This window comes from Pteronotus mesoamericanus, unplaced genomic scaffold, assembly GCF_021234165.1.
Source record: "Pteronotus mesoamericanus isolate MK-2021 breed Mesoamerican mustached bat unplaced genomic scaffold, CSHL_Meso_final contig_130, whole genome shotgun sequence".
Classification (NCBI taxonomy): domain Eukaryota; kingdom Metazoa; phylum Chordata; class Mammalia; order Chiroptera; family Mormoopidae; genus Pteronotus; species Pteronotus mesoamericanus.
In genome coordinates, this window is record NW_026555060.1 from 596 (window position 1) to 28,459 (window position 27,864).

Sequence of the window (27,864 nt, forward strand, 5' to 3'; positions counted from 1 at the left end):
TTACGAAGGGTCATTAATGACTGTCCTCAGTGCATTGAGCAAGTCTGCACTAGACATTGTGTCGATGTCCAGTCGGACAGCTGCTCCCTTGGTCTTCATGCGAACGATGTTATCAGGTTGATCCGCAAACAAAGGGATGCCCACCATAGGGATCCCGTGGTAGATGGCCTCATAGACGCCGTTGGCTCCACCGTGAGTTATAAAGGCTTTGGTTTTTGGATGACCTAGGATTGGGTGAATTTAAGCAAGTTATGAATTGTAAATCTTGGAATATAGTGAGCGTTTGGCAATGAAGGCCCTGACAGAGACAGTGAGCATATTTAATAACAGATTAGTATGCACTTGAGACTGTATTAAAACGTCTTTCAGACTCAAAGGAAGCGGCGCATAGGTCTTCTGGGGAGAGAGGGAAGGCTTACAACCGAAGATTGGTATGTTTCTTAACCCTTGAACACGGATAGAAGTTGCCAGTGGACGAAATGAAAGGGAATATGCTGGATAAAATTTTAAAAAGCACATGCAGAAACAGTGGTGAGACAAGTTAGAATATATTCTTTTAATCAAATGGTGAAGTCAGCGAGTCTGATATTTAGGGTGTGGAGGCAGCAGGCCATGTGATGACGTTGGCAGAGCATCAGTGGAAAGAAAAGCTACACAGTCTAAAGAACCATTATTACTTCAGAAAGAGATTTTGAATTTTATCCCCAGGGAAAGTGGAGAGTCACTGGTAACAAAAGATGAGCTGGTGTTTTTCAAGGGCACTTAAACACCCTTCAGTGGGTTAAAGGATTGGGGTAAGGAGAGAAGTAGGAGACAGAGTGATATCCCAGAAAGTGTTGAGATACTCCCTGTGAGAGGCGATTACACAGGAAATGAAGATACTTTGTGGCCATAAGGAACGTGACTGTGTAGGATAAGATGCCAACCGTTAGATCTTATTCTTTTCCCCTAGGACTGGGAAATACATATAGGGAAGTTAATTCTTAGTTTTGAGGTTTTGATAAGTGATACACAATAAATTTCTGTGCTAGTGAGCTGTCCATCAGCTGGTTGAGTTGACGCTGATTGCAGTGTTTTCTAGAGTCTTACCAAGAAGGTCATTCTGGGGGATCCACTTATAAAGGCGAGTGTTTGGCCCTAACGTATCTGGTTTTTTGCCTTCATATCTCCATATAACCTGTTAAGGTAAAGAAAGTAACACGTTCCATGAGTCAAATTTCAACATTATCGCGTGTGAAATCCTAAATAGATTCAGAGACATCTAGTTGAACCCCTTCCATGTTACAGATGAGGAAATGAGGGCAGACATGTTAGGTAAGGAGGACCAGAAAAGCACTGATGTAAGAGGAGTAGATTCTCATATTACGTGTACTTACTTTTCTATTCAGTCAGGTATGAATGCATTCATGATGCTAGAGGTTAGACAAATGAGATTATCGGTGACCCATTCCAGCAAATTGCTGATAATCTCTACTCTTTCTTTAACTGTTTATTACACCAGCTCTCATCCTCCAGATTTAATGTTACCCCGTTTATTTCTTTTTGAATGTTCGGGACATGGTTACTCATTTGCACTAGTTTCATGAGTTATTTTATTAGAGTTTTAGCTGATTTGAATTACAAAATCAATGTTATCAGCTACTGGTGAAAATTAAATTACTCGGATATTCAATACTTTATTATTAATAATAGATAATGTCTGCTCTAGGAGTATGTTCAGCTCCTATAGACGACCATTTATGAGTCTTTACCTCTTCTAAGAGAAATTTCAAGTAGCAATTCTTACATGAATGTAGTATTATCATTCTAGTGAGTCTGGCAATTCTCTTAACATGTAGAAGAGTGTTTGAGAAGCCCATTGCCACTTCAAATATGAGGATGACTGTAAGTTTTACGCAACTGCCTGTGAACACCTGTCAGTGTGCTACAAGGCACCGACGATTATGGTTAATTAATTATAGACGACCAAGCAACTTCCAAGTCCAGTACCAAAGTTATATTTTTTTGACATTTCTTCTAAAGCCTCACAAGCTGGATGCTGGTTTATAGCTGGTTAACATTTGTTTGTTAAGCGAGCCTTCAAGAGACTTCTGTTCTCAGCAAATTAACATGAGTGATAGGGAGAAAGCTACATCATTTAGGAAACCAATAATGTAGCATAATAAACCAAGTACTTCACAAATACCCAGAGAATTCAAGTGCCTTTCATATATACGAAGAACTTACTGCTGGGTTTTTTGGAGAAGGGGGAGCGTGTGAACTTGGTCCATGCTAGGCTTGCTACTGGTTGACTCTTTTGAATTTTCCCTTCTGCTTCTTCAGTCAGGAGGTTATTATTCTGATGAGTTGTTTCTGGACCACATTTTATAAAGTCAGGGCCACCTTGAGAGCTGGACCAGTCTCCACCCTTGGCTTCATGTCTCCTGCTTTAAAATTTAGCCAGGCCCAACTCACCAGGCAAGTCTTCTCTCTCTCTCTCTCTCTCTCTTTTTTTAAGGCAGTTCTTTTCTCATTCTTTCCCTTACTATTGTTGGCTTGGGTATCTGGATGCAGCTTGATGAGCCCCGAACATCCTCCCTCTGAATATCACCTGGAAAAACTCATTAAACCGGCTTCTTCCGAAATTCAGGGCAAGTAAGCGAGGCCTCGATTACCTGGCATCTAAATTGAACGATGCCTCTCAGACCATTATGATTCCCTGGTTTACGTTCCTGTGACCATGTAAGTGCTTTCTGAGAACACCTGTAGTGTGTACAGTTCCCTAGATTTCCTGCAAGAAAATGGAGCAACTGACAGGATAGAATTTGGCAATATCCGGACCAGCGTACAGTACTATATTAATACCAAATCTCACACTGTCCCTCTGAAATATACTTCTCTGTGATCACGGAGTTAATGTCAAAGTTATTTCTAATCAAAAACACCCTCTGCATCACTTCAGCACCTGCCGCTTGTATTTTGTTTTTAAATTGAGATCGCAGATAAATTGGAGCTCTCCTAAGAGGTTACCTTTAATGTAGAAATGTCTCTAATGAGACCCTTTACCAAGTTTAACACACTCACTGTTTTTCTACTCTCAGGTACTTTATCAAACCTTTTGAGGAATCTGGGCAAGGGCCGATGCAATCGTATTGGCAGTTTCTTCTGTCAGGTTAGTGACCATTGACCCCAGCGTAAACACCACAATACCGTCTTCTCCAGAGCTCTGGGCAAACTGTTCCATTTCCTGAGAAGAAAGAATTTGTCCCATCATGATGGAGCAAGAACAGAGTGAACACTATTGAATGGATTGCTACAAATAACTAAAGAGAAAACATTAATTATTATAAGGAGTTATAAGGATAGTGCCTATTTTTTAAGTTTGTGATAAGATACATGTAACAGAAAGTTGCCATTTACTTATTTCTATGTGTGCATTTCAGTGTGTGTATATATATTTTTTGTTGCTTAACGCATGGTCTGAACTTTCTCATCTTGCACATTGGAACTGTATTTCTTATACTGTATCTCCATCCTCCTCCCATTTCGCCCGTCCCCGACTAAGGTCATCCTGTTTTCTGTTTCTATGAATTTGACTGGGCTGGACACCTTACATAAGTGTAATACAGTATTTGTCTTTTTGTGAGTGGTCTATTTCACTTAGCAAAATGTCCCTAAGATTCAGCTATGTTACAGCATTTGTTTGAATTTCCTTCAATTCTGAGGCCGAGTGATGTTCCTTTACAGATACCCCGATCACCAGAAAGATGAACAAGTGGGTCTTAGAGCAAAGTAATCCTGAAAGATCTCTGGAGGCTAAAATCACAAAACCAGGACTTTCACTTTTCGGGCACATCATGAGAAAGCAGGGTTCTTGGGAAAAGAGAATAATGCTGGGGAAAACAGGAGGCAGCAGGAAAGAGGAAGACCAAATGTGAGATGGACGACTCCATCAATGAAGCCGCAAGCATGAGTTTACAGGAGCTGAGAGGGCTGTTAGGCCGGGATGTTGTGGACGGGACTCAGTCATGAGGTCATCAGGAGTCAGACCTGACTCAAGCGTGCGTAACCCACAGTACTCCGTTGCATGCGGATACCATATTTTGTTCATTGATTGATCCGTCAGTGGACTTTTGTGTTGTATTCATCTGTTAATTCTTGTGAACGGTGTTGCGATGAGTTTCGGTGGGGAAATATCTAATCAGGAATCTCTTGTCTTTGTTGTGAATATACACCCAGAAGTGCAATTACTGGACCAAGCAGTAATTGTTTTTAAGTTTTTGAGGCACTTCCATTTTTTTTTTCCTATCACAGGTTGTTTTTAACAGATGTAATCCCTCAGTCCCTTTGGAGTATGCAATCGATGAGCGTGAATGCCTTTCTTTCATATATTTGTGTGTGTGGGAGGGGCAGTACTGGCTCGACCACAAGAGAGTGCCAGCTGCACGCACGACCGCCTCCCCGTAGCCATGCCTGCTCAACCCCAGACTGGAGCCTCTGAGGGTGATTCACTGTGACTGTCCCAGCTCTGAGTGGAGCTGCCTTCCCTGCATGGAACTGAGCCCAGCAGGAGGGGGCAGATGGTATTTACAAAAGCATGTGTAGTTAGTCTTCCATTGGGGGTGGTGCTGGTCTATGGGAGGGGAGCCAGGTGCATGCCTTCCCCTTGCTCCGAAGTCCCTTCTGCAGACCCCAACGGAGCTACACCTTGACGCTCCTGGCTCCAAGCTCCAGCCCCTGAACCCTTCCCTTCTTGTAACTGAACGCAGCCGGATGGGGCCAGGGAGCCTTGGAGGAACACATGGAGGCAGCTGTGTGCTGGGGGTGCTGCCAGCCCTCGGGAAGGGCTGAGAAGCTCGCCTCGCTCTCTCCCCCTCTGCAGCTGCACTGCCAGAGACCCCTACGGGAGGTCCCGAGGGCGTTGTGCCACATCTCCCAGCTCTGAGTTGTGCCCTCATACCCCCGCGGAGCTGTGCTCAGCAGGGTGGGACCCGTGGGATTGGGAGGTGCAGAACAAGGCAGCCCTTCACGGGGGTGACACCGGTTCATGGGAGGGGAGCAAGCTGCTCGTCTGGCCTTAGCTCCAGAGCCATGCTGCCAAGAGACCCCGACCAGGGCGTCTTCTGCTGAGAGGGACACCTGCTAAGCTGCGGGAGGGGGAAAAGCTGGCCCTGGTCCAAAGCCACACAGTTCATTCACCATCTGAGAGTCTGCCTATCATTTCTCCAGGAAAAGAGCACAGGCCCCGTCCCTGTGGGTGCAGCCAATGGGCCTCTCTGCTGGACTCCAGCGTGGAGGGTGTTATTATTGGTATTTTAAGGACTAGGTTCGTACATACCCTGCTCCTGCCCCCCGTTTGTGTTGGAAGAACAGGAGAGCTTGACCCTCGAAGATGGCTCCCGAGGGCATGTGGCACGTTCACTTAGGACTGGAACCTCAGTAGCTGACCCTCCAGGTCTGGTTCTGGGGCCACACTTCCTAGATCTTCTATTTATGGCTTCCATGTGCCTTGAGTGGCCTCACATCTACCAGAACCCTGGATAAGTGCCCAAGGGTGAGCTCCTGTGTGCTGGCCCTTTAGGAGAGCACCCGGGATGCTAATAGACTCCCTTCTCCCTCTGGCAGACTGAGCCCCAGCTGACTTTCACTGCCTAATACTATGCAGGCTTTTCTTCCTGGCCATGGTTCACTGGTTTGGGGGTCTGACATGAGGTTGAGACCCTGCATGTCTCAGGAGGGACTTCTGCAGCCACCGATCCATCCTCCCAGCCTCTCAGCTACCCGACCTGGGTGCAGGGGCCATCCCTCTTTGCATCTCTGCCCTTATTACCAGCCTCTGCGCACCTTCTCCTATAAGCGCTTAGAAAGAACACTGCCGTTCAGTTGTCTTCCAGTGGGCCATTCAGGTTGTCTGCTCTATACTTTAGCTGCAAATCCTATTTCACATAGGGAGGAGATGTGTGTACATTTCACCTACTCTACAGCCAACTTGGAACCCCACCCTATGTATTTGTATTAGAGAATTTAGTCCATTAACATTGAAAGCAGTTAGTGATAGGTGTACTTTTTTGCCACTTGGGTAATTGCTTTTTTGATAGCTTTCGTAGTTCTTTTCTGTTTCTCTCTTCCTTTACTGAAAATCCCTTTGGTTTACTGGTTTGATTTAGGCTTTTCTGTGTGTTTTGGAGGATGCTCTTTTTCTTTGTTTTGGGGGAGGGGTTTATGTTTTATAGATTAATGGTTTGTTGTTACCATGGGGTTGAGATATATTGATCTATATCTCTGGCAGTCTATTTTAAATTGATATGCATTTTGTAATGTTCAAAACATTACAAAAGAGCTATGTTTTACTGCCCCCTCCATGTTTTGTTTCTGACATCATATCTAACATTTTTTTATTATTGTGATCTCCTTTACACTTATTGTTAATCTGCTACTATAGTGTTTGAGGCTTTATAGTAGGCTTTTAAGTCACTGATTCATTGTGTTTATCATATACTGGGGTTTACTAGTGAGATTTCATTCTTATTTCTGATTATAGCCTTTTTAATTTCTATTTTAGAAAAGTCCTTTTAATATTTCCTGTAAAGTTGGTATATTGGTGATGAACTGTAATTTTTGCTTGTCTGGAAAATGTTTTCTATCTCCTTCAATGTTAAATGAGATGCATGCCTGGCAGAGTCTTCTAGTTGTAGTTTCCATTATTTTAGCACTTTTAATACATTCTGCTGCCACAACCGTCTCTCATGTAATTTTTCTCAGAAAGCAGCTGATAGTTTTATGATGTTTCTCTTGTATGTGACTACTTGTTTTTTACTTGCTGCCTTCAAGATCCTGTCTTTATCATTAGCTTTTGTCATTTTAATTATAACCATTATAAAATATATTCGTGGGAATATATTGTGTTCATCTCGTTTTAGACTCTGAACTTCCGGGACGTGGATGTCTGGTTTCTTCCTCAGGTTAGGAAATCTTTTAGCCATTTTTTCAAATAGTGCTTCTGCCCCTTTCTCACTCTATTGTCCTTCTGGGTGCCTATAATGGGAATGATTACATTCTTGATGTTGTTCCAGAAGTTTTACATTCTTCATCTTTTTTCTGTTTGTTTGTTTTTTGTTTTGTTTTCTTTTGTTTTGTTCTTACATTCCTTTTTTCTTTTTGCTCTTCTGATTTGGAAGATGGATTTTCACTATTCTGTCTTCCAAGTCACTGGCTTAATCTTCATTAGTATATGATCAGTTGTTGATTCCTCCAGCACATTTTCTTTTTCATTTTAGTTACTGTATTCTTCAGATGGGTTCTTTCTTGTGTTGTATAACTCTTTGTTAATGCTCTCACTGTGTTCTTCTAGTCTTCATTCATGTTTTATGAGCATCCTCATGACCATTACTTTGAATACTTTATGAGTCAAATTACTCATCCTTGTTTTCAGGGGGTTTATTCCTGAGGTGTTTATTCATCATTTGAGCTGGAACATATTTCTGTGTTTCATCATTTGTTTAATTTTCTGTATGTATTTTCAACAATTAAACAGCTACCTTTCGTGAACTTGATGGAGTGACTTTGGAAGTGGTTGCTTGAGGCACCAGGCGTTCCCTGGCACACAGCGTAGCCAAAGTTAAGGCGTACATAGGCTAGGTTCCCCGACTGCACACCCCGGGGGCAGCCTGGTATGCTGGCGGGCCAGGTTTGGAGCAGCCAGCGGCATGTGGCTGCAGCCGTGCTATGGCAGCTCGGCTGTCTGAGCCCTGAGTGGGTGTAGGGTGAGCAGCCTAGGGCACACTCTGGTGGCCTTGCACATGGACTACAGCAGTCGAATGAAATTTCTGCCCATGTTCTCTGGAGAAAGAGAACATTAACAATGGCACTCACTGGCACTTCCCATGCCAAAGAGTTTCCACAGAGCCCAAGGAATTCTCACAGTTTCCCAACGTTCACTGTGCAGTCTCTCTCCTGTTGTGCAGAAGTTGCTCAATCCAACCTCAGCTGTTTCTCAGGGAGACTTGCTCTGCACGTAGGTGTATATTCAGTGTGTTCCCAGAGGAGTGTGAGTTCAGGGTCTTCCTTTGCTGACATTTTGGAATCCCAAAACACCTTTTGCCAAAGTAAATTTCTCCCAAAACAACTTTTTACAAGCTGGAGAAGCAGTGTAATCCATGAGTCTGGTATTACTGCCTGAAATTTCCAAAGAATAGCTAGCTCTAAGATTCCTATTTGTAATCAAGAATTGGACTTGTATAGCTACTCATTTAAGCGACCTTGTTTCTGGTGTCTGGAGGTATGACACCTTTGCTCTGAAATCATATTGTAAAATGATGTTCTAATAGAAAGTGCTACATGGAACGGGCTGTGAGGGGCCTTATCATCCCTTCACCGAGTCCCCCCCGGGATCCCCTGCCCGACGCTGGGCGAGGTGCAGCCAGGCTTTCTGCGGCAGAGACCTGGTCGCTCTCTTGAGTGGCTGAGATCAATATATATGAAGTGCCTTGTGATGTCATGTTTAACTGAAATTGTTTCAGAATTATTCTTTGTTCCCTGATCCTTATCAGTTTTTAAATTTTATTTCCTTCTGTACTAGAGAAATTTCTGATTGTTCAATGTACTTACTACACGTACCCCCTAAATATGTAAAGGGCCAAAAGTTCAGTGGATATCAGGCCCAAATTTCATACTCATTTATTCTGTCCCTCCAATCTTTTCTTTTAAATTGTAGTTTCTCTCTGGAAAATAATGACCTACCAAAAGTTTCCTCTTTCATTTTAATGAGTTTTTTCAAGCTTTTGTTTTAAATTTTAGTATATAATTGAGACATAATACTCTGTAAGTTTAACATGTATTTTGGGTTGATTTGATTCATTTATAAATCATAATATGATTACCACCTCAATAGTAGTGAATAGTTCTATTGGTCACCTCATTATTTTTTTTGTGTGTGGTGAGAATATTCAATATCTAGTCTCTAGATACTTTCAAGGATATAATAGAGTATTGTTGGCGATAATCACTACATCTTCGGGCCTTAGTAACCTTTGATTTGCAAGCTTGGGCCCTTTGATCAGCTTCTTCTCAACCTCCCCTTCCCTATTCTGCAGGCCATGGTCATCATCATTCAACTCTGTGTTCATATGAGTTTGCTTATTTATTATTTATTTATTAAAAAATACTTAAATGCTCTGTCTTAATTTTACATTTTCAAATTATGTTATTATTTATTTTTAGAGAGGGGAAGGGAGGGAGAAAGAGAGGAAAGAAACATCAGGGTGTGGTTGCCTCTTGAGTGCCCCATACTGGGGACCTGACCTGCAATCCCTGATTGTGCCTTGACTGGGAATCAAACCATCAACACTTTGGTTCACAGGCCTGTGCTCAATCCACTGAGCCACACCAGTCAGAGGGAGTTTGTCTTTTTGGATTCCACATATAAGTGGTATCATACATTATTTTTTCTTTTTCGTTGTGACTTATGTCACTTAGCATAATGCCTTCATGGTGCATCTGTGTTGTCCCAAAGGGTAGGATTTCCTTTTCTTTCTCATGCTGAATAATATTCCAGTCTGTGTGCGTGTGTATCTCACATGTTTTTACCCATTCATTTGTTGACAGACACTTAAGTTGTTTCCATTTATTGGCTATTGTGAATAATGGTGCAATAAACATGGGTTTATGGATATATTTTGGATATCCTGTTTTCCTTACTTTTGGATATACACCCTGAAGTGGGATTCCTGGGTCATACAGTAGCTGTGTTTTAATTTCTCAAAACCATCCATACTGTTTTTCCTAACGGGTGCCTTGATTTTGCGTTTCTGCCAACAGTACACAAGCTTCTGTTTGCTTATAGTAACTGAGTTTTCTTACAGAGGAATTTTGAATTTTATATTGGGTAAATCGTGTATCTCCATGTCTGCACTTGGTTGCTGGAAGATTATTTTCCAACTTGGTGATCTGATGTTTTCCTGGTTTTCCATCATCTTTAAAGTCTTGCATTGCTGTTTTTGGCATTTGAAGTAGCAGTCGCCTAGTTTAATCTTCACTGCTTTCAGGGTAGAAGTACCCTTTGTCACTACTGATACAGGTCGGGCTGCTTCAGACCTTGTATGGAAATGCCTGCTCCCTGCTGCTTGCTCCCTCTAGCGGGAGAATTCTTAAGCCTGTTTGTCTGTCCTTCAATATATTAAGCCCCATGCCTGAGGCTGATAGCCTCCCTATTTTCCTGAAGGTGGTGCTACAGCCCAAGTTGGTGGTTTCTCTCCTGCCAGCAACCCCTTGCCTGCAGCCTTCTCCCAAATCTTGCTCTTGCTGCTGCGCTTAGCAGCTTGTACATGGAGCTGCGTGTAGAGGGGAGGAGGGATGCATTTGGGATGCAGTTCACTTTTGGTGCCCACAGGCCAGGTGGGGGATCTGCAAGAGACGTTTCTTCCTAGTGTGTGGTCAGGCTTCCCGATGGAGGACTGAACGCAGTCAGGAGGAACTGGGCCTCTTTGGGAATGCCCTCTGGGAATCTTAGGCACCATTCTCCAGATTTGCTCCCTTTCAACGGTTACTCAGCTCCTAATTTAGTATCCCGGATCTCGTGAGAGAGAAATGAGCCCTTTGGAAGCATTCTGCACACCAGGGAAAGCTCCTCCTCTACTCTCTCATCCTATCTCCCCTTTTGGAGAGTCCATGGGCTTTCTTTTAGCTTTAAACTGCATTGCTCTGGAAGCGGAACGATGCTGCCAAAGTCATGCTTCCCTGTACCTCACACGCCTATATTTTGTGTTCCGATGGTGTGCTGCAACATCTCTGGAAGCCCGAACTTCCCCCAAAGCGCTCTAATCCATGGGTGACTGCCCAGATCAGCATTTGTAAGTGCACCTGGACTGCAACCACTAGGGGCTGGAAGCAATTCACAATATCCTGTGGGCATCTCAGCCAGCATTGGTGTCTTTCTGCCTATTATCTGATGTACAGGTGGGTGAGATTTTTCCCAGGCCCCTTGGCATGCAATGCTGGATCCCAACACCCACAGAGACATTTTCATTCGAGCATAGATAACAACTTTTTGTTGTTGAAGGGGGACAGAAAAAAAAAAGATGGAGATCTCTTATGCCCATTTATGCCTGATTGCTATTATCACTCCTAATGTATTATGATCCATTCCCATGGGATATTCTCTAGCATTAAAGTAGCATTATGTTCTTTCCTTATTGTAATACTTTTCACAGTTTTAATTTTTGTTACTTTCTTATATCTTTCCAAGTAGAGTATCTTGTGTGTGAGAGCAAAAATTGTGTCTGGTCTTCTCCATACACATCACTTATCCTTGCACTATGCTGCTGACTTTGAAATTGTTCTTTGAATCATGGCTGATACTTTCTGATGCATTGAATAAAGGAAACCTTAATTTACCTGACTCTATCCAACCTCTCCCACGTATAACTCTATTCTCTAATGATCATGAACATGAGGTTCGTGTAATAGTACAATAAGAGATGAGTTTCTAATTGTCAGGTTACTTTCCCTGTTCCTATATCACTCAGTGTGATCAGACGTTCTAAGTGAAGAACACAGAATCATTAGCACTAGAAAGGGGAAGTAAAGAAAGTACAAGAAACACGGATAGGTTTACCTTAGGCAAAGGTTTCGCAGGCTTGCAGTGGTGTCCTCCAATAAATACAAAATGTGGCAAGAATGGGCGAGGAAATTCAAAATCCCAATAGTTTCGAATGAGCCATATTTCAGCTTTCCCCATTAACTCAAATACTCTAGTGGGTCTTCCTGAAAGGAAAAAACAAAGAAAGAAAGAGTAGATAAAATCAGAATATTATAATGTGAATATATGACTTAGTGTTCTGAAAACAGCTTGGAATCATGTAGCCATATGATGTTTATATTGTCTGTGGTTTTGTAAACAAACATATTTACATAATGCACACATTTTATAATATGTTGTTTCTATCTATGAACTATGTACAGATGAAAGTGTGTAGTAGTTTTTCTTCTCTAACATCACAGCCATACAGAAAATGATTCAATCTAAGTAACTGTAGCATTAAACATATGTTCGTTTTCTTTGTAAAGCTGCAAATGAAATAGACCAAATGTAAGCAATGATTTCCACTCCTCAATTAATTAATTCTAACATAGCCATGTAAACAGTTTTCTAGATTATTTAGTGTGGTTTCTCGATTTTATCTGGCTATTCACTGGTACTATAACTGCATTGGGTTTATTTCAGGAGTTTAATAATACTCGTACACTAAAAATATTTGCGAATAACTGCTGAAATATTTTCATAAAGTGTAATAATAGATGTCTGCGCTCTTAAATTGGCTCATTTTCTCTTTAAAGAAGGGAGTTCTTCCACATAATATTTGGTTTTGCCAATAGGGTTTTTTGTTTTTGTTTTTTCCCTTCTTTAAGATGGCTCTAGTCGCACCTAGTTGTCTTTAACTTCATTTGGAACAATTCTGTTAGATTGTATTGTGACAGCTGTCATATCATCATGAATTAAAAACCTCTCAAAATTGGTGAATTCTTATGTAGTCATTTTAATATTGAGGATAGAATAAAAAAGCAATATTTTAGGCATATTATGCATTATTATTATTTTTTATTTTCTTATATTTTATTTTAAAATCATGTTTATTCTATTACAGTTGCCTCAATTATTTCCCACCATCGTGCCCTCCTCCACCCATCCTACCCCACCCCCTCTCCCACAGTCAGTTCCCACTCTGTTGACCATGCCTGTGGTTGATTGTGTTCATGAGTTTATTTGGTTGAATAGATTCCACTTACAAGTGAGATCATATGGTATTTGCCTTTCACCGACTGGCTTATTTCACTTAGCATTATATTTTCCAGTTTCATCCATGTTGTCACAAAAGATAGGAGGTCTTTCTTGCTTTTCTATCTTCTTTTTACATGCAGATTGATTTTTATTCATTTTTTATGTCCAAATCCATTATAAAATATTAAAGAATTTGAATCCAGTATAAAGTCTCAACAAATTGAAACAACATGACAAGAGCACAGAAAATATCAAGTAGACCAATGAAATAAAATGAGCATTCTAGGAACAAACGTATATATATCTGTCTAACAAAGTAATGTATGATTAAATTGATATGTAAAATCAATGGTGAAAATAAGGCATATGGAAGAAATAAGGTGCATGGACCACTATCACTTGAAATAGAACAAACATAGAGCCCTAATTCACACATTCTACAATCAATAGTCAGGTGAGAGAGGAAGATGGCGGAGGAGTGAATGGGAGTCACGCTGACCTCCTCCCAAAACCAAACTGGAATTGCAACTAAATAATGGAGTAATCACCTGGAAAGCAGTGGAGCAATAGTGGGAGAGGAGCCTTGGTGCCACGGACAGTGGATTCGACTCTCACACATCCCAACGGGTGAGAAGTGCGGTGGAGGCTCGAGAGGGTGGACTGGGTGCTCACGGGCACTGGCACCAGAGGGACATTGAAACGGCCAGTTAGCTTCCCCCAAGAAGAACGGGGTCTGAATCATAAACAGGGACCCCTAAACTACAGCAGCTAAAGCCAAGAAAATACAGACAAAACGCAACCCCAAAAAAGCTTAGGGGCGCTCTCTGCCAGAGACAGGTGCCTGGGGATGCAAAGAGACATTTAAAGGGCAAACACAAAAGTTGCAATGGCAGCCACCCTCCTTGATCTCTGGGTAGAGGCAGCAGCAGGGTGGGCTGGCGCCTGGGAAAAGACTGGTGAGGAAAACTTTGTGAAGAGAACTGACACGGCGGCCAGTGGAGCCCCGGTGATGGCATGCCTCCCACTCTGCAGCTACCATCTCGCTCAGGCATAAGGGAATCAATTAACCTGCCTTTTGTGCGCTCCGCACACAGCTTGTGCGCGTGTGAGCTGCGGGGCTGAGTGCAGACTGGCTGGGAGAGCCTTGAGGAGAGACTGGAGACAGAGGCATTGGGGAAAGAACGGGAGGAGGAACCGGGGAGTCCCGACTCTCTCCTCGTTCTGTAGTCTCCATTGTGGGCTGGAAAGGCGCGACCCCAAAGAGGCAGAAGCGGGGCGCGCAGGAACCAGACTGCCTGCGATTGAAATGCAGTCCGCACAGGGGGTGGACCTTGGCCTAACGGGTCACAGAACTGCCCAGAGACCCCTGAGGAGAGACTAGAAACTGAGGCGTTGGGGAAAGAACGGGAGGAGGAACCGGGGAGTCCTGACTCCTTCTCCTTGCCATAGTCTCCATTGTGAGGGAAGAGGCCACACCCCCAAAGAGCCAAAAGCTGAAAAGCACACATAGACTCCCCCAAAACACCCAGTGCAGGTGCGCACGCTTGTGCCGAGGGACCGGCGAGGGTTGGCGAGCGTGTGTGTGACCCCCGCGGGCTGGTGAATGCTTGCACTGGCCGGCAAGGCCTCCCACAGATTGGCACCAATATGGCCTGCGAGGGAGTGCGCAGAGCGGCAAGGGCAGATATAAATTGACCCGCCCGCCTGCGATTGCGGAGTGTCCCACAAAATTAGTAGAGCTCCCCAGAGTCCCTGGAGGAGAGACCAGAGACAGGATTAACTGAAGAGTCTTGGAGCTGACTTCCTCCCATTTCCGTAGTCCCCATTTGGTGAGGGCAAGCAACGCACCCAAAGAGCCAAAAGCAGGGAAAATACACAATAGAAGACCCTAAACTGACCAGTGCCGCGGAGCTCGCGTGCCAGGGGGGCCAGATGAGTACGCGAGGTCACGAATAAGCCCCCTGGTCTGGGGCAAGCACATGTGAGCCCAGGCAGGCGGGGGGATCCTGCTGTGCTGGAAGCGCACTCAAGGAGCCGGCGTGAGAGTGCAGAGAGATCCCAAAAAATAGCCCAGCCCTGACCGAAGGGGTCACAGAGCTGCTCCAAGCAGGAGTCAGACACAGGCATTAGACTCCTGGAAGGCTCAAACAAACAACCCAAGGCCCTATAGGGTCAACAACTGACATCATGAGAGGCAGGTCCAGAAAGAAAAGTAAAGGACAAAAATACTTAACAGACTCTCACAAAAATGGGAAGAAAAAGAAGTTCCCCCCAAATGAGTGGAAAAGGGGGCTCCCCACAGAGAGAGCTCAATGAAATAGAGGCAAGGGAACTATCAGATACTGAATTCAAAACAATGGTTCTAAGGAAGCTCAATGAGCTCAGCCAGCTCAAAGAGAACTATGAGAAACTGCAGAGAAACTATCAGGATCTTACAGCAAACTATATCAGCCTGGAAAAGGACATAGAAACTATCAAGAAGACACAAGAGGATATGAAGAATACCACTTCTGAATTGAAGAGGACAGTAGAAGGAATCCAAAGCAGGCTGGATGAAGCTGAGGATCGAATCAGTGAGATGGAGGACAAGGTAGAAAGAAGCTCCCAGAAAGAACAAGAAATGGAAAAATGGCTCAAAAAGAATGAAGAGGCATTTAGGGAAATGCAGGACAGTCTGAAACACAATAATATCCGTATAATAGGGATTCCAGAAGGAAAAGAAGAGGAGCAAGGGATAGAGAACCTCCTTGAAAAAGTAATGATGGAAAATTTCCCTAATTTGAGGAGAGAAAGGCTCTCATGGATCCAGGAGGCACAGAGGACCCCACTCAAGAGGGACTCAAAGAGGTCCACTCCAAGACACATCATCATTACAATGGCAAATGTCAAAGACAAAGAGAGAATCCTCAAGGCGACAAGGGAGAAGGAGAAAGTAACATACAAGGGGGCCCCAATACGCCTAGGAGCTGACTTCTCAACAGAAACACTACAAGCCAGAAGGGGATGGCAACAAATATTCTAAGCCATGAAAAGCAAGGGCCTACAGCCAAGGCTGCTCTACCCAGCTAGGCTCTCCATTAAAATACAAGGGGAAATACGGAGTTTCCCAGACAAGACAAGACTAAAAGAATACATCTCTACCAAACCAGCACTCCAAGATATGCTAAGGGGACTGGTTTAAGCAGATGAAGGAAAAGAATGAGACAGAGAGGAACACAGGTACAAAGAGAAAAGATGAGTAAGTTTCTATCAGTAATAACTCTCAATGTGAATGGACTAAATGCCCCAATCAAAAGACACAGGGTAGCTGAATGGATAAGAAAACATGACCCACACATATGTTGCCTACAAGAGACCCACCTCAGAGCAAGAGACCTACACAGATTGAAAGTAAAGGGATGGAAAAAAATATTCCAAGCAAATGGGCAAGAGAAAAAGGCCGGGGTTGCCATACTTGTATCAGACAAAGTAGATTTCAAAACAAAGGCCATAAAGAGAGACCCAGAGGGGCACTTTATAATACTTAAAGGAAGAATCTATCAAGAAGACATCAACATTGTAAACTTATATGCTCCCAATATAGGAGCCCCCAAGTTTATAAGGGAATTTTTGGATGACTTCAAAAAAGATATAGACAGCAACACACTGATAGTAGGGGATTTCAACACCCCACTGTCAGAAATGGACAGATCTTCCAAACAAAACATTAATAAACATATTGTGGTGCTGAATGACACACTGAATCAAAGAGACTTAACTGACATATATAGAACCTTACATCCCGAAGAAGAAAAATACACATTCTTTTCAAATGCTCATGGCAGTTTTTCAAAGATAGACCACGTGATAGGACACAAAGCAAGCCTCAGCAAATTCAGGAAAATTGAAATAATACCAAAGTTTTTCTCAGACCACAAGGCCTTGAAACTCGAAATCAACCTCAAAGAGAAACTTCAAAAACTTGCAAACTCATGGAAACTGAACAGTACACTATTAAACAATGAATGGGTCAATAATGAGATAAGAAAAGATATCAAAAAATTTCTGGAAACAAATGAAAATGAACAGACAACAGTCCAAAACCTATGGGACACAGCAAAGGCGGTCCTGAGAGGGAAGTTCATAGCAACACAGGCTTACCTAAAAAAGATAGAAACATTTCAAATAAAAGACCTAAGACTACAACTTCAAGAACTGGAGAAAGAACAACAAATAAATCCCAGAGCAAGGAGAAGGAAGGAAATAGTCAAGATTAGAGCAGAACTGAATGACATAGAGACAAAAAGAACAATTCAGAGGATCAACCAATCCAGAAGCTGGTTCTTTGAAAAGATCAATGAAATTGACAAGCCTTTAAGCAGACTCATCAAGAAAAAAATTAATAATATCAGAAATGAAAGAGGAGAAATAACAACTGATACCACAGAAATACAAATGATCATCAGAAACTATTATGAACAATTATATGCCAAGAAATTTGAAAACCTTGATGAAATGGACAAATTTTTAGAAAAGTATAATCTTCCAACACTGAAGGAGGAAGAAACAGAAAGCTTGAACAGACCGATAACAGCTGGGGAAATTGAAGCGTCATCAAGAAACTCCCAGCACACAAAAGCCCAGGGCCAGACGGTTTCCCAGGAGAATTTTACAAAACATTTAAGGAAGAGCTAACCCCTGTCCTTCTCAGACTATTCCAAAAAATCCAAGAGGAGGGAAGACTGCCAGACTCCTTCTATGAGGCCAGCATCACCCTGATCCCAAAACCAGATAAAGACCCTACAAAGAAAGAAAACTACAGGCCAGTTTTGCTGATGAACATAGATGTTAAAATCCTCAACAAAATATTGGCAAATCGCATCCAGCAATACTTTCAAAAGATTATCCACCACGATCAAGTGGGATTCATCCCAGGGATGCAGCGATGGTTCAATATACGCAAATCAGTAAATGTGATACATCACATAAATAAAAGAAAAGACAAAAACCACATGATCATCTCTATAGATGCAGAAAAAGCATTTGACAAGGTACAGCACCCATTTATGATCAAAACACTCAGCAAAATGGGAATAAATGGGGCATTCCTCAACATAATAAAGGCCATATATGAAAAACCTACAACCAATATCATACTCAACGGGCAAAAACTGAAAGCTTTCCCACTAAGATCGGGAACACGCCAAGGATGTCCGCTCTCACCGCTTCTTTTCAACATCATGTTGGAAGTCCTAGCCACAGCGGTCAGACAAGAGAAGAGATAAAAGGCATTCAAATAGGAAAGGAGGAAGTAAAGCTATCATTGTTTGCAGATGACATGATAGTGTACATAGAGAACCCTGTAGACTCTACCAAAAAACTCCTCAACCTCATAAGTGAATTTGGCAAAACAGCAGGATACAAAGTCAACATTCAGAAATCAAAGGCATTTTTGTACACCAGCAATGCAATAGAAGAAGAAAAAATCAGAGAAAAAATACCACTCGATATAGCAAGAAGGAAAATAAAGTACCTAGGCAGAAATTTAAACGAAGACGTAAAAGACCTGTACACAGAAAACTATACAACATTGAAAAAAGAAATTAAGGAAGACACAAATAAATGGAAGCATATACCATGCTCATGGATTGGAAGAATTAATATCCTCAAAATGTCCATACTACCCAAAGCAATTTATAGATTCAATGCAATCCCTATTAAGATACCAATGACGTATTTCACAGAAATAGAACAGACATTTCAAAAATTTATATGGAACCATAAACAACCCCGAATAGCCGCAGCAATTTTGAGAAAGAAACACAAAGTAGGAGGGATCACAATACCGGACATCAAACTCTACTACAAAGCCATTATACTCAAAACAATCTGGTACTGGCACAAGAACAGACCCATAGACAAGTGGAACAGAATAGAAAGCCCAGAAATAAGCCCAGGTCTATATGGTCAATTAATATTTGACAAAGGGGGCAGAAGCATAAAATGGAACCATAATAGCCTCTTCAAGAAATGGTGCTGGGAGAGGTAGACGGCTACATGCAAAAAATTGAAATTGGATCATCAGCTGACACCATACACAAAAAGAAACTCAAGATGGATAAAAGACTTAAATATAAGTCGCAACACCATCAAAGTCCTAGAGGAGAACATTGGCAGGAAACTCTCAGATATCCCACGCAGCAATTTTTTCACTGATATGTCTCCTAAAGCAAGGGATATAAAGGAAATAATAAACAAGTGGGACCTCATCAAAACAAGAAGCTTCCGCATGGCTAAAGAAAACATCAGCAAAATGATAAGGGAGCCAACTATATGGGAAAATATATTCGCTAATGATACATCAGATAGAGGTTTGATCTCCAAGATATATAAAGAACTCACTCAACTCCACTCCAAGAAGACAAACGATCCAATCAAAAAATGGGCAAAGGACCTGGGCAGATGTTTTTCCAAGGAGGAGGTACAGAGGGCCCAGAGGCATTTGAAAGGATGCTCAGCATCACTAGCCATCAGAGAAATGCAGATCAAAACCACCATGAGGTACCGCCTCACACCGGTCAGAATGGCCATCATAAACAGATCAACAAACAACAGGTGCTGGCGAGGCTGTGCAGAAAAGGGAACCCTAGTACACTGTTGGTGGGAATGCAGACTGGTGTAGCCACTGTGGAAAGCAGTGTGGAATTTCCTCAAAAAGCTGAAAATGGAACTGCCTTTTGATCCAGTGATTCCCCTGCTGGGACTATACCCTGAGAACACCAAAACGCCAATTCAAAAGAACCTATGCACCCCAATGTTCATAGCAGCACAATTTACAATAGCCAAGTGTTGGAAGCAACGTAAGTGTCCATCAGTAGATGATTGGATCAAAAAGTCATGGTACATATACACAATGGAACACTACACAGCAGAAGGAAAAAAAGAACTACTAAACTTCACAACAGCATGGATAGAACTGGAGAGCATTATGCTAAGTGAAATAAGCCAGGGGGCGAAAGACAAATACCATATGATCTCACCTATAAGCTGAAACTAACCAACAATACAAAGATGCAAGGAAAATATGACCAGCAACACTGAAAAGAAAAGAAATCAACAGAGACAGGAGGGAAGGGGGAGGGGCAGGGAAAGGGAAGGGAAGGGGAAAGTCAAGGAACACATAGCAAGGACTCATGGACAAAACCAAAGGGGAAGAGCTGAGGGAGGGAAGGACGGAGGGGACAAGGGAAAGTGGTGGGGGGGGAGGCAGAGACAAATGTATTTAAAAAATAAATAAATAAATAAATAAAATAAATACACAGCTAATACCAGTGAAATTAAAAAAAAAAAAACAGTCAGGTGAGTTACAAAGCAATATGTAAAATCTAGGGAGTTTCAGGAGAAAATACAAACTAATATTTTTCTTACCCTGAAGTAACATATTCAAACCCAAAAGCTATAAAGTAAAATATTGACAATATGACTGTATGAATCATTAAGACTATACAGTAACATAGATATAAAAAAGTCAAAGGACAAGTAATAGAATAAGGATGTATTTGTAAGACATCTAGAAGAGGGTTAATAGTTTTGTTTTTTTAAGGGAAAAGATTGTACAAACAGTTAATGAAATAATGGGTAAAAAATACCAAGTCATTTAAAGCTTTTTAAAAATGATAGAAATAGGCAAGAAATATACAAAAACAGGATTACTTTCCACAAATAATAAAGGAACAATTAAAATAAAATCTCATTGTCACAATGAGATTAATAAGTATTACAAATATTGGTAATATCAAGTATTGGTGACTGAGAAGGAACTGGGTATTCACAGACTCTTTTTCTTCATCTTCTTAAAGCAGTCTCTTAAGCATATTTGGCAATGCTGGTTTGGTGGAGGTGTATTCTTTTAGCTTTCTTTTGTCTGGGAAACTCCTTATTTCATAAGCCTTCCATTTGAATTGGGAGCCTTGCTGGGTAGAGCAGTCTTGTTTGCAGGACTTTGCTTTTCATTCCTTGGGCCATTTCTTGTCATTCCCTTCTGGCTCATAGTGTTTCTACTGAGACATTAGCTGCTTGCTTTCTCAGGGCTCTCATTTATGGTATGTTACTACTGGTTCTTCCTTGCTTCCTTTAGCATTCTGTTGTCTTTGATATTTGTCATTTGAATTATGGGGTGCCTTGGAGTGGGCCTAAGTGGGTGCCTCTCAAAAGGGACCCTCTGTGCTTCTGGGACTTGTGTGAATTTTTCTGTCCTCCAATTAGGGAAGTTTTCCATCATTACTTTTTCAAACAGGTTCTCTATCCCTTGTTCCTTTTCTTCTCCATCTGGTATTACTATTATATGCATATTACTACGTTTCAGGTTGTCCGCATTTTCCTAATCGCCTCCCCATTCTTTTTGTGCCTTTTTTCATTTTCTTGCTGTTTCTGGGAGCTTTTTCCACCTTATCCTCCAGCTCGCTGATTTGTTCCTCCACTTCATTGAGCCTGTTTTGATTCCTTCTACTGTGTTCTTCAATTCAGAAATCATATTCTTCATTTCCTCTTGTGTCCTATGGATAGTTTCCATGTCTTTTTCACGCTGACAGAATTTGCAGTATGTTCTCAGTTTCCCTGTAGTTTCTTGTAATTCTCTCTGAGCTCACGGAGACCCTTAGGCTTCCTTAGAACCACTGTTTTGAGCTAAGTATGTGATATTTAGCTAGCCTCTATTTTGTTTAGTTCTCTTTGTGGGGATTCTCTCCTTTCCCTTTGACTGTGGCGGGTGGGGGGGTTTCTTTGTTTTCCCATTATTTGTGAGACTCTTCATCTTTGCTTCTGCTTCTTAAATTGATCGGTTTTGATTTTCTGACTTTCTGGTGTGAACTTCTGTGGCAGGGTACAATCCATCCTGGGGGCGGTGTAATTGGGTCCTCTCAGGTTGCTGCCATTCAGGGGAGTGGTCTGCCTGAAGCTGCTGCATGGGCAGAGTTCAGCACCGGGATTCTATCTACTACTCTCTCCCTTCTTTCCCCAAAGTCTCTGTGTCTAGTCTGTCCTCAAGTGTCTCTAGACCACCCGGCACCCTCTTTAGCTAGGAAAACACTATCTGTGGTTGGTACTGTGTACTAAGGAGTTAAGCTTTAGCAGTACCAGGCCAGGGCCGAGTCCCTCCAGGGGAAGGGGCTATTGTGTCCCTTACGCTGTTGTTGTTCAGGGGAGTGGTCTGCCTGAGCATGATGGCTGCAGCCATGTGGGGGATGAGTCAGCACCAGGATCCCCCTGGCTACTCTCTTAATTCTCTCCCCAAACCGTCCTTCCGCAGTCTCTCCTCAGGTTGTCTCTAGCACACTTTGCCGCGATCTTTGCCAGAGACCAATGTAAGTTGCTGAAAATTAAAACTTATGTGTTGGCCTATTAAATGGTCTTTGTGTCTCCAGCTGCCTGCCTCTGGCAGAGACCAACCCTGCCACTTTTCACAGGTGGCTGTTATCTGTGTACTTTTGGGGCTCTGGTGGTTTAGGCTGGGGATCCCCACCAATGGTTAAGTGTCTGCTCTTCTCAGGGGGATCCAAGTAGCCGTATCAATATCTCTCCAGTGCTGCAACCTTGGGCACTGTGTCCACCTTCTCGACTCTCTATGCACTCCTTACCAGTTAGGTGGCGCCAAAGCTGATTTTTCTGCCTCCGAGATTATAAGGCTCCTCTCTCGCTATTGTTGTTTGTTCCAGGTGATTTCTCCACAATTTAGCTGTAATTCCAGATTGGTACTGGGAGGAGGTCAGTGTGACTTTCACTCACTCCTCTTCCGTCTTCATTCTCCAAATTATGCAATATTATTTTCATAAAGGGAAAAACATAACTGCACACAGGAAAAGATTTGTGCAGTGTGTGGAGTAGGTGCTGCACTGATCAAACATGTCAAAAGTGGTTTGCAAAGCTTCATGCTTGAGATTTCCCCGTGGACAATGCTCCACAGTCGGGTCGGCCAGTGGAAGTTGATAACGATCAAAGAGAGACATTAAGAGAACGATCTACACTACAGCATGGCCGTGAGAACCGAGGTACTCAAAATATCCAAATAAAGCATGTAAAGTCATTAGCATCAGCGTGGTTGTGTTCATTGCTTTGATGTTTTAGTTGCACATAAATTATATGAAAAAAATCTTCTTGGCTCTATTTCCACATGTGATTTCCTCCTTGAAAGTATGAAAACATCCCATTTATAAAACAAATGGTGATGGATGATGAAAAGTGGAAACGTTACAATAATGTGTAATGGAAGAGATCATGGGGCTATCATGATAAGCCACTCACCATACCAAAGGCCAGTCTACATGTATAGAAGATGTGCTGTGTATATGGTGGGATTAGAAGGGAATCCTCTGTTGTGAGCTGCTTCTAGAATACCAAACAATTAATTCCAACAAGTACTGCTGTTCCTAGTTAGACCAACTGAAAGTAGCACTTAATGAAATGCCTCCACCATTAGTCAATAGAGAACACATAATCTTCCATCAAGATCATGGAAGACCACATGTTTCTTTGATGACCGGGCAGAAACTTTACAGCTTGGCTGGGAAGTTGTGATTCATTTGTTGTATTCACCAGACATTGCACTTTCGGATTTCTATTTATTTCAGCATTTACAAAAATCTCCTCATGGAAAAAAAAATTTAATTCCCTAGAGGAGTACAAAAGGCACTTGGAACAGTTCTTTGCTCAAAAAGATAAAAGGTTTTGGGGAGATGGAATTATGAAGTTGCCTGAAAATGGCAAAATGTAGTGGAAGAAAATGGAAAATGCATAACTCAGTAAAGGTATTGGTGACTAGTACTGAGAATCAAGATGTCAGAGGAGTGAGTGAAAGTCACACTGTCCTCCTCCCAGTCTCTGGAATTACAGCTAAATTGTGGAGAAGTCACCAGGAACAAACAACTGAACAGCAGTCAGAGTGGAGGCTTGTAACCTCGGAGACAGAAGAATTGGCTTCAGCGTAATCCAACTGGTAGGGAGTGCAGAACAGACTCAAGAAGGCGGATGGGGCACCCACGGGTGGCCGCAGCAGAAGGATATTGAAACGTCCAGATGGATCCCCTTGAGAAGAGCGGGGTCTCAACCAAAAGTGGGGATCTCTAGCCCACAGCACCAGAGCCCCAAAAGTACAGAGAAAACAGGCAGCTGCGAAAAGCGGCAGGGTTGCTCTCTGCCAGAGACAGGTGACAGAAGACGCAAAGAACTGTTTAAGGGGCCAACGCATAAATTTTTATTTGCAGCCACTTACCCTGCAAAGGCAGGGGAGAGTGGGCTAGAGATGCCTGAGGAGAGACTGTGGCAAACGGAGGGGAGAGTGAGTTAGAGATGCCTGAGGAGAGACTGTGGAAGGAGGCTTTGGGGAGAGAATGGAGAGAGTAGCTCGCAGCATCCCAGTGCAGACCTGTCCTCCGTAAGGAACCAGCATGAGACGACCCAATAACTTGGCCCCCAGGAGAGACTCCACCCTGCCCTACGCAGTCTAATATGGTCTGCTGAGTGCAGAGTGACTAGATTAATAGCTAAAAGAGACAGCCCCAACAGTAGATTACTGGAAGTCTCAAACTGTCTGCCTAAGGTCAGGCAGGGTCAATATCTGACATCATCAGGGGCAGATCCAGAAAGCAAAAACAGTGCTCTCCAACCAAAGAAGTTCACACCACAAAGTCAGGAAATCAAGACAGATCAACTTAAGAATCAGAGGCAAAGAGAAGAGTCTTACAAATAACGGGAAGACAAAGAAATGGGAAGACAAGTCCAGGAAGCACAGAGGGTCGCATTCAAGAGGAATGCTCTGAGGCCCACTGCAAGACATATCATCATTAAAACGGCCAATATCAAAGACAAGCAGAGAATCGTAAAGGAAGCAAGGGAGAAATAGGAAGTAACATCCCATAAAAGAGAGCCCAGATACGGCTAGCAGCTGACTTCTCAATAGAAACTCTGCAAGCCAGAAGGGCATGGCAAGAAATATTCCAAGTAAAGAAAAGCAACAGTCTGTGACCAAGACTGTTCTACCCAGCAAGGCTCTCAATTAAAATGGAAGGTGAAAGAAGGAGTTTCCCAGACAAAAGAAGGCTAAAAGAGTACACCTCCACGAAACCAGCATTGCAAAATATGCTAAAGGGACTGCTTTAAGGTGAAGAGAAATGTTCTACGAATACCCAGTTCCTTTCAGAGTTGCCAATACTTGATATTTCCAATATTTTTAATACTCATTAATCTGATTGTGATGATGATTTATTTAATTGTTCCTTTACTATTTGTTAAAACTAAACCTGTTTTTGTATATTTCTTGCCTATTTCTATTATTTTTAAGAAAGCTTTAAATGACTTTTTGGTATTCTTTATGCATTTATTGATTAAAGGTTTGTAGAAGTCTTTTCCCTAAAAAATCAAAAAACAAAAAAATCCCCAATTAACCTTGCTTTAGATGTGTTGCAAATACCTATTCTATTCCTTGCCCTTTAACTTTTTTATATGTATATTACTATATAGTTAAATGTTTAATATAGTCATATTGCCAATAGTTACTTTGTAGCTTTAGGATTTGAGTATTTTACTTCAGGTGATGACAAATATTTGTTCTATTTTCTTCTAAAACTCCTTAGTTTCTACATATTGATTTTTAACTTGTCTGAATATTTCTTGTATAATGTGTGAAATAGGGCTCTATGTTTGTTTTATTTCAAGCAATAATAGTCCTTGTACCTTATTTGCTGAATAAGCCTTATTACCCCTCGATTTGAAATATCAACTTAATCATATATTACATTGTTAGACAGATATATACATGTGTCTCTAGAAAGCTCATTATATTTCACTGATCCACTTGAGTATTTCTGTCCTGGTGTCATGTTGGTTTAATTGCTGAGACTTTATAATGATTTTAAATTTTTTAAATTTATTTTAATAAATAAAAGTTATTTAAAATTAACTTTGACATTTAAAAGAATAAATAAAATCAATCAGCATTTAAGAAAGAAAGAAAGAGAGCAAGAATGAGATAGAACTCCTACCTTTTGTCAGAACATGATGGAACTGGAGAATATTAAGCTAAGTGAAATAAGCCAGTTGATGAAAGACAAATATCATATGATATCAACTGTAAGTGGACTCCATTATAACAAAATTAATGAACAAAATAAACAACAGGCATAGAAACATGGAGCAGACAGAAAGTGACCAGAGGGGATAGGGTAAGAGGACAATGATAGAAAGAAGGGGAAGGGACTAGACAAAGAACATGTTTGAAAGACCCATGGACATGGACAACAGAGTGGGAATTGCATGGGGGAGCAGGGTGTGCGGGTGGGTGAGTGGAGGTGGTTAAAGGGGTGTAAACTGAGATATCTGTAATAGAATAAACATGATTTATAAATTTTAAAATGTAAAAATAAAAATTAAATATAATTATTGGTAAAAAAGAAAAATATGCCTTTGATTTTTACTTTAAAGCAAAAAGAACTTTTTGGCCAATCCAATCGTTCACTGGCTTAAGGTCCACCCTTCAGTAAATTTTCAGATGTTTCTTTTATTATTTATTTATGTTAATTTTTATTTTTTTTCAAATACATTTGTTTCTGCCTTCCCACCACCACTTTCCCCTGCCTCCCCTCCAAGTTCCTCCCCTCAATCCTTCATGGATTTGTGTTTGTCCATGGGTCCTTTATACATGTTCCTCACTTGACCCTTCCCTTCCCTTTCCCTGCCCCCAGATGTTTAAATAGATGAATTGTGAGGACTTAGTGAAAGGATATGCAATCATTAGAAACCACAAATTATAATTTCCTGAGTCTGAGATAGAGACACTCTATTGTGAAAGAGTCCTTCAGGTAATATGGCAAAATAGTTCAGTTTTTAAATGAAACTAAAATATACAAGAGGAAGCAGTTCTTCTAGGACCCTACAATTTAAACATTTCCATAATATTTGTGAGAATGCAAGGTTGATTTATCACTTTATTTCATTATTTTACTTATATAAGACTGAATATTTATGCAAACTCACCTTCCAAGGCACTAAGAAAATTGGAATTTCATATTACCAAGTAAAAACATAACTTACCTAGTACTTCACTATAAAACTGATCCCAGTTCTCAGAAAACATTTGAAAGCAGAAGTCAAAATAAAGCACATACACCATATTTTTTACCCTCTCTATGAACGTCATTTGATCACTTAATTCTGAGATCATAATAGGTACATAGGATGGAGGGAATGGAAGTCCTCCGCTCCGCTTTTCAACTACATAGCCAGGATAGAAGCGGAGACTGTACACAAGAGGTACTTGAAGTAGCTCAGCCAGCAGCTCACCGCAGGGCCCCACAGCATCTGCAAGAAGGACATCAAACCTTGATTCTTGTAGTTTTGTCATAAGATTCCTGTTCAAAACCGCATCTTTACAGAGCTTTAGTATAAACTCACTACATTCCAAAAAGATTTCTTGAATTAGTGAAAAGTAAGTCCAAAATGTATCTTTAGGCAGATGTGACATTTTGAAGATCAGGTTCATGAAAAGATTCTCAAAGTCATCTTTTGTTGAGGATGTGGGATAAATCTCAAATTTAAAAGCAGATGGTTTATTGGGATCAACAAGAATTGAAGCTGTAGATGTCAGGACAATCACTTCATGACCTCTCTGGACCAGTTCTTCCAGGATTATCTTCATATTCATCCAATGGCTGTATTCTGTGGGCCACACGAGCACCTTTCCACAATGCCCAGGGCTGAACTGAAAACTCAGCTGTAGCAGCAGCAGAACAGGAATCCACTTCATAGACATCCTGCAGGAACACAAGGCTTCTTTCTAAATTGATGACTCCTTCTGTCATTGCTCATTTTTCTCCAAGGAGAAATCAATCAGGAAGTTAAAATATCACTCCTGCACCTCAAAGTAAATACATTATACAAACAGAACATTTAGCTGGCAGTGGAAGGTGTTAACTTAGATGACCTTGTTTGTAAACAAGTGGGTTTAATATCTGTTCTATGATAGTAAGTGCTACCAATGGCCTTGTATGTCCAAGTATGTCTTATTTCTACTTGAAAGCTCCTGTTCAGTAGAAAAGGAAAGGGTATAACCAGAAATAAGAAAATATAAGGAAGGAAAAAAA

At 41.6% G+C, this 27,864-nt stretch overlaps 1 protein-coding gene across 1 annotated transcript; it reads right to left on the reverse strand.

Moving 5' to 3' along the window:
* On the reverse strand, positions 1 to 27,579 carry LOC129084920 (UDP-glucuronosyltransferase 2B31-like). Its single transcript, XM_054591240.1, has 5 exons — positions 26,816 to 27,579; positions 11,591 to 11,739; positions 3,095 to 3,226; positions 1,090 to 1,177; positions 1 to 224 (listed from the first exon to the last, which is right to left on the reverse strand). Exons 1-5 carry the CDS (start codon positions 27,531 to 27,533, stop codon positions 1 to 3), a joined length of 1,311 nt encoding a protein of 436 aa, XP_054447215.1. The 5' UTR covers positions 27,534 to 27,579.
* Positions 27,580 to 27,864: the final 285 nt, after the last annotated feature.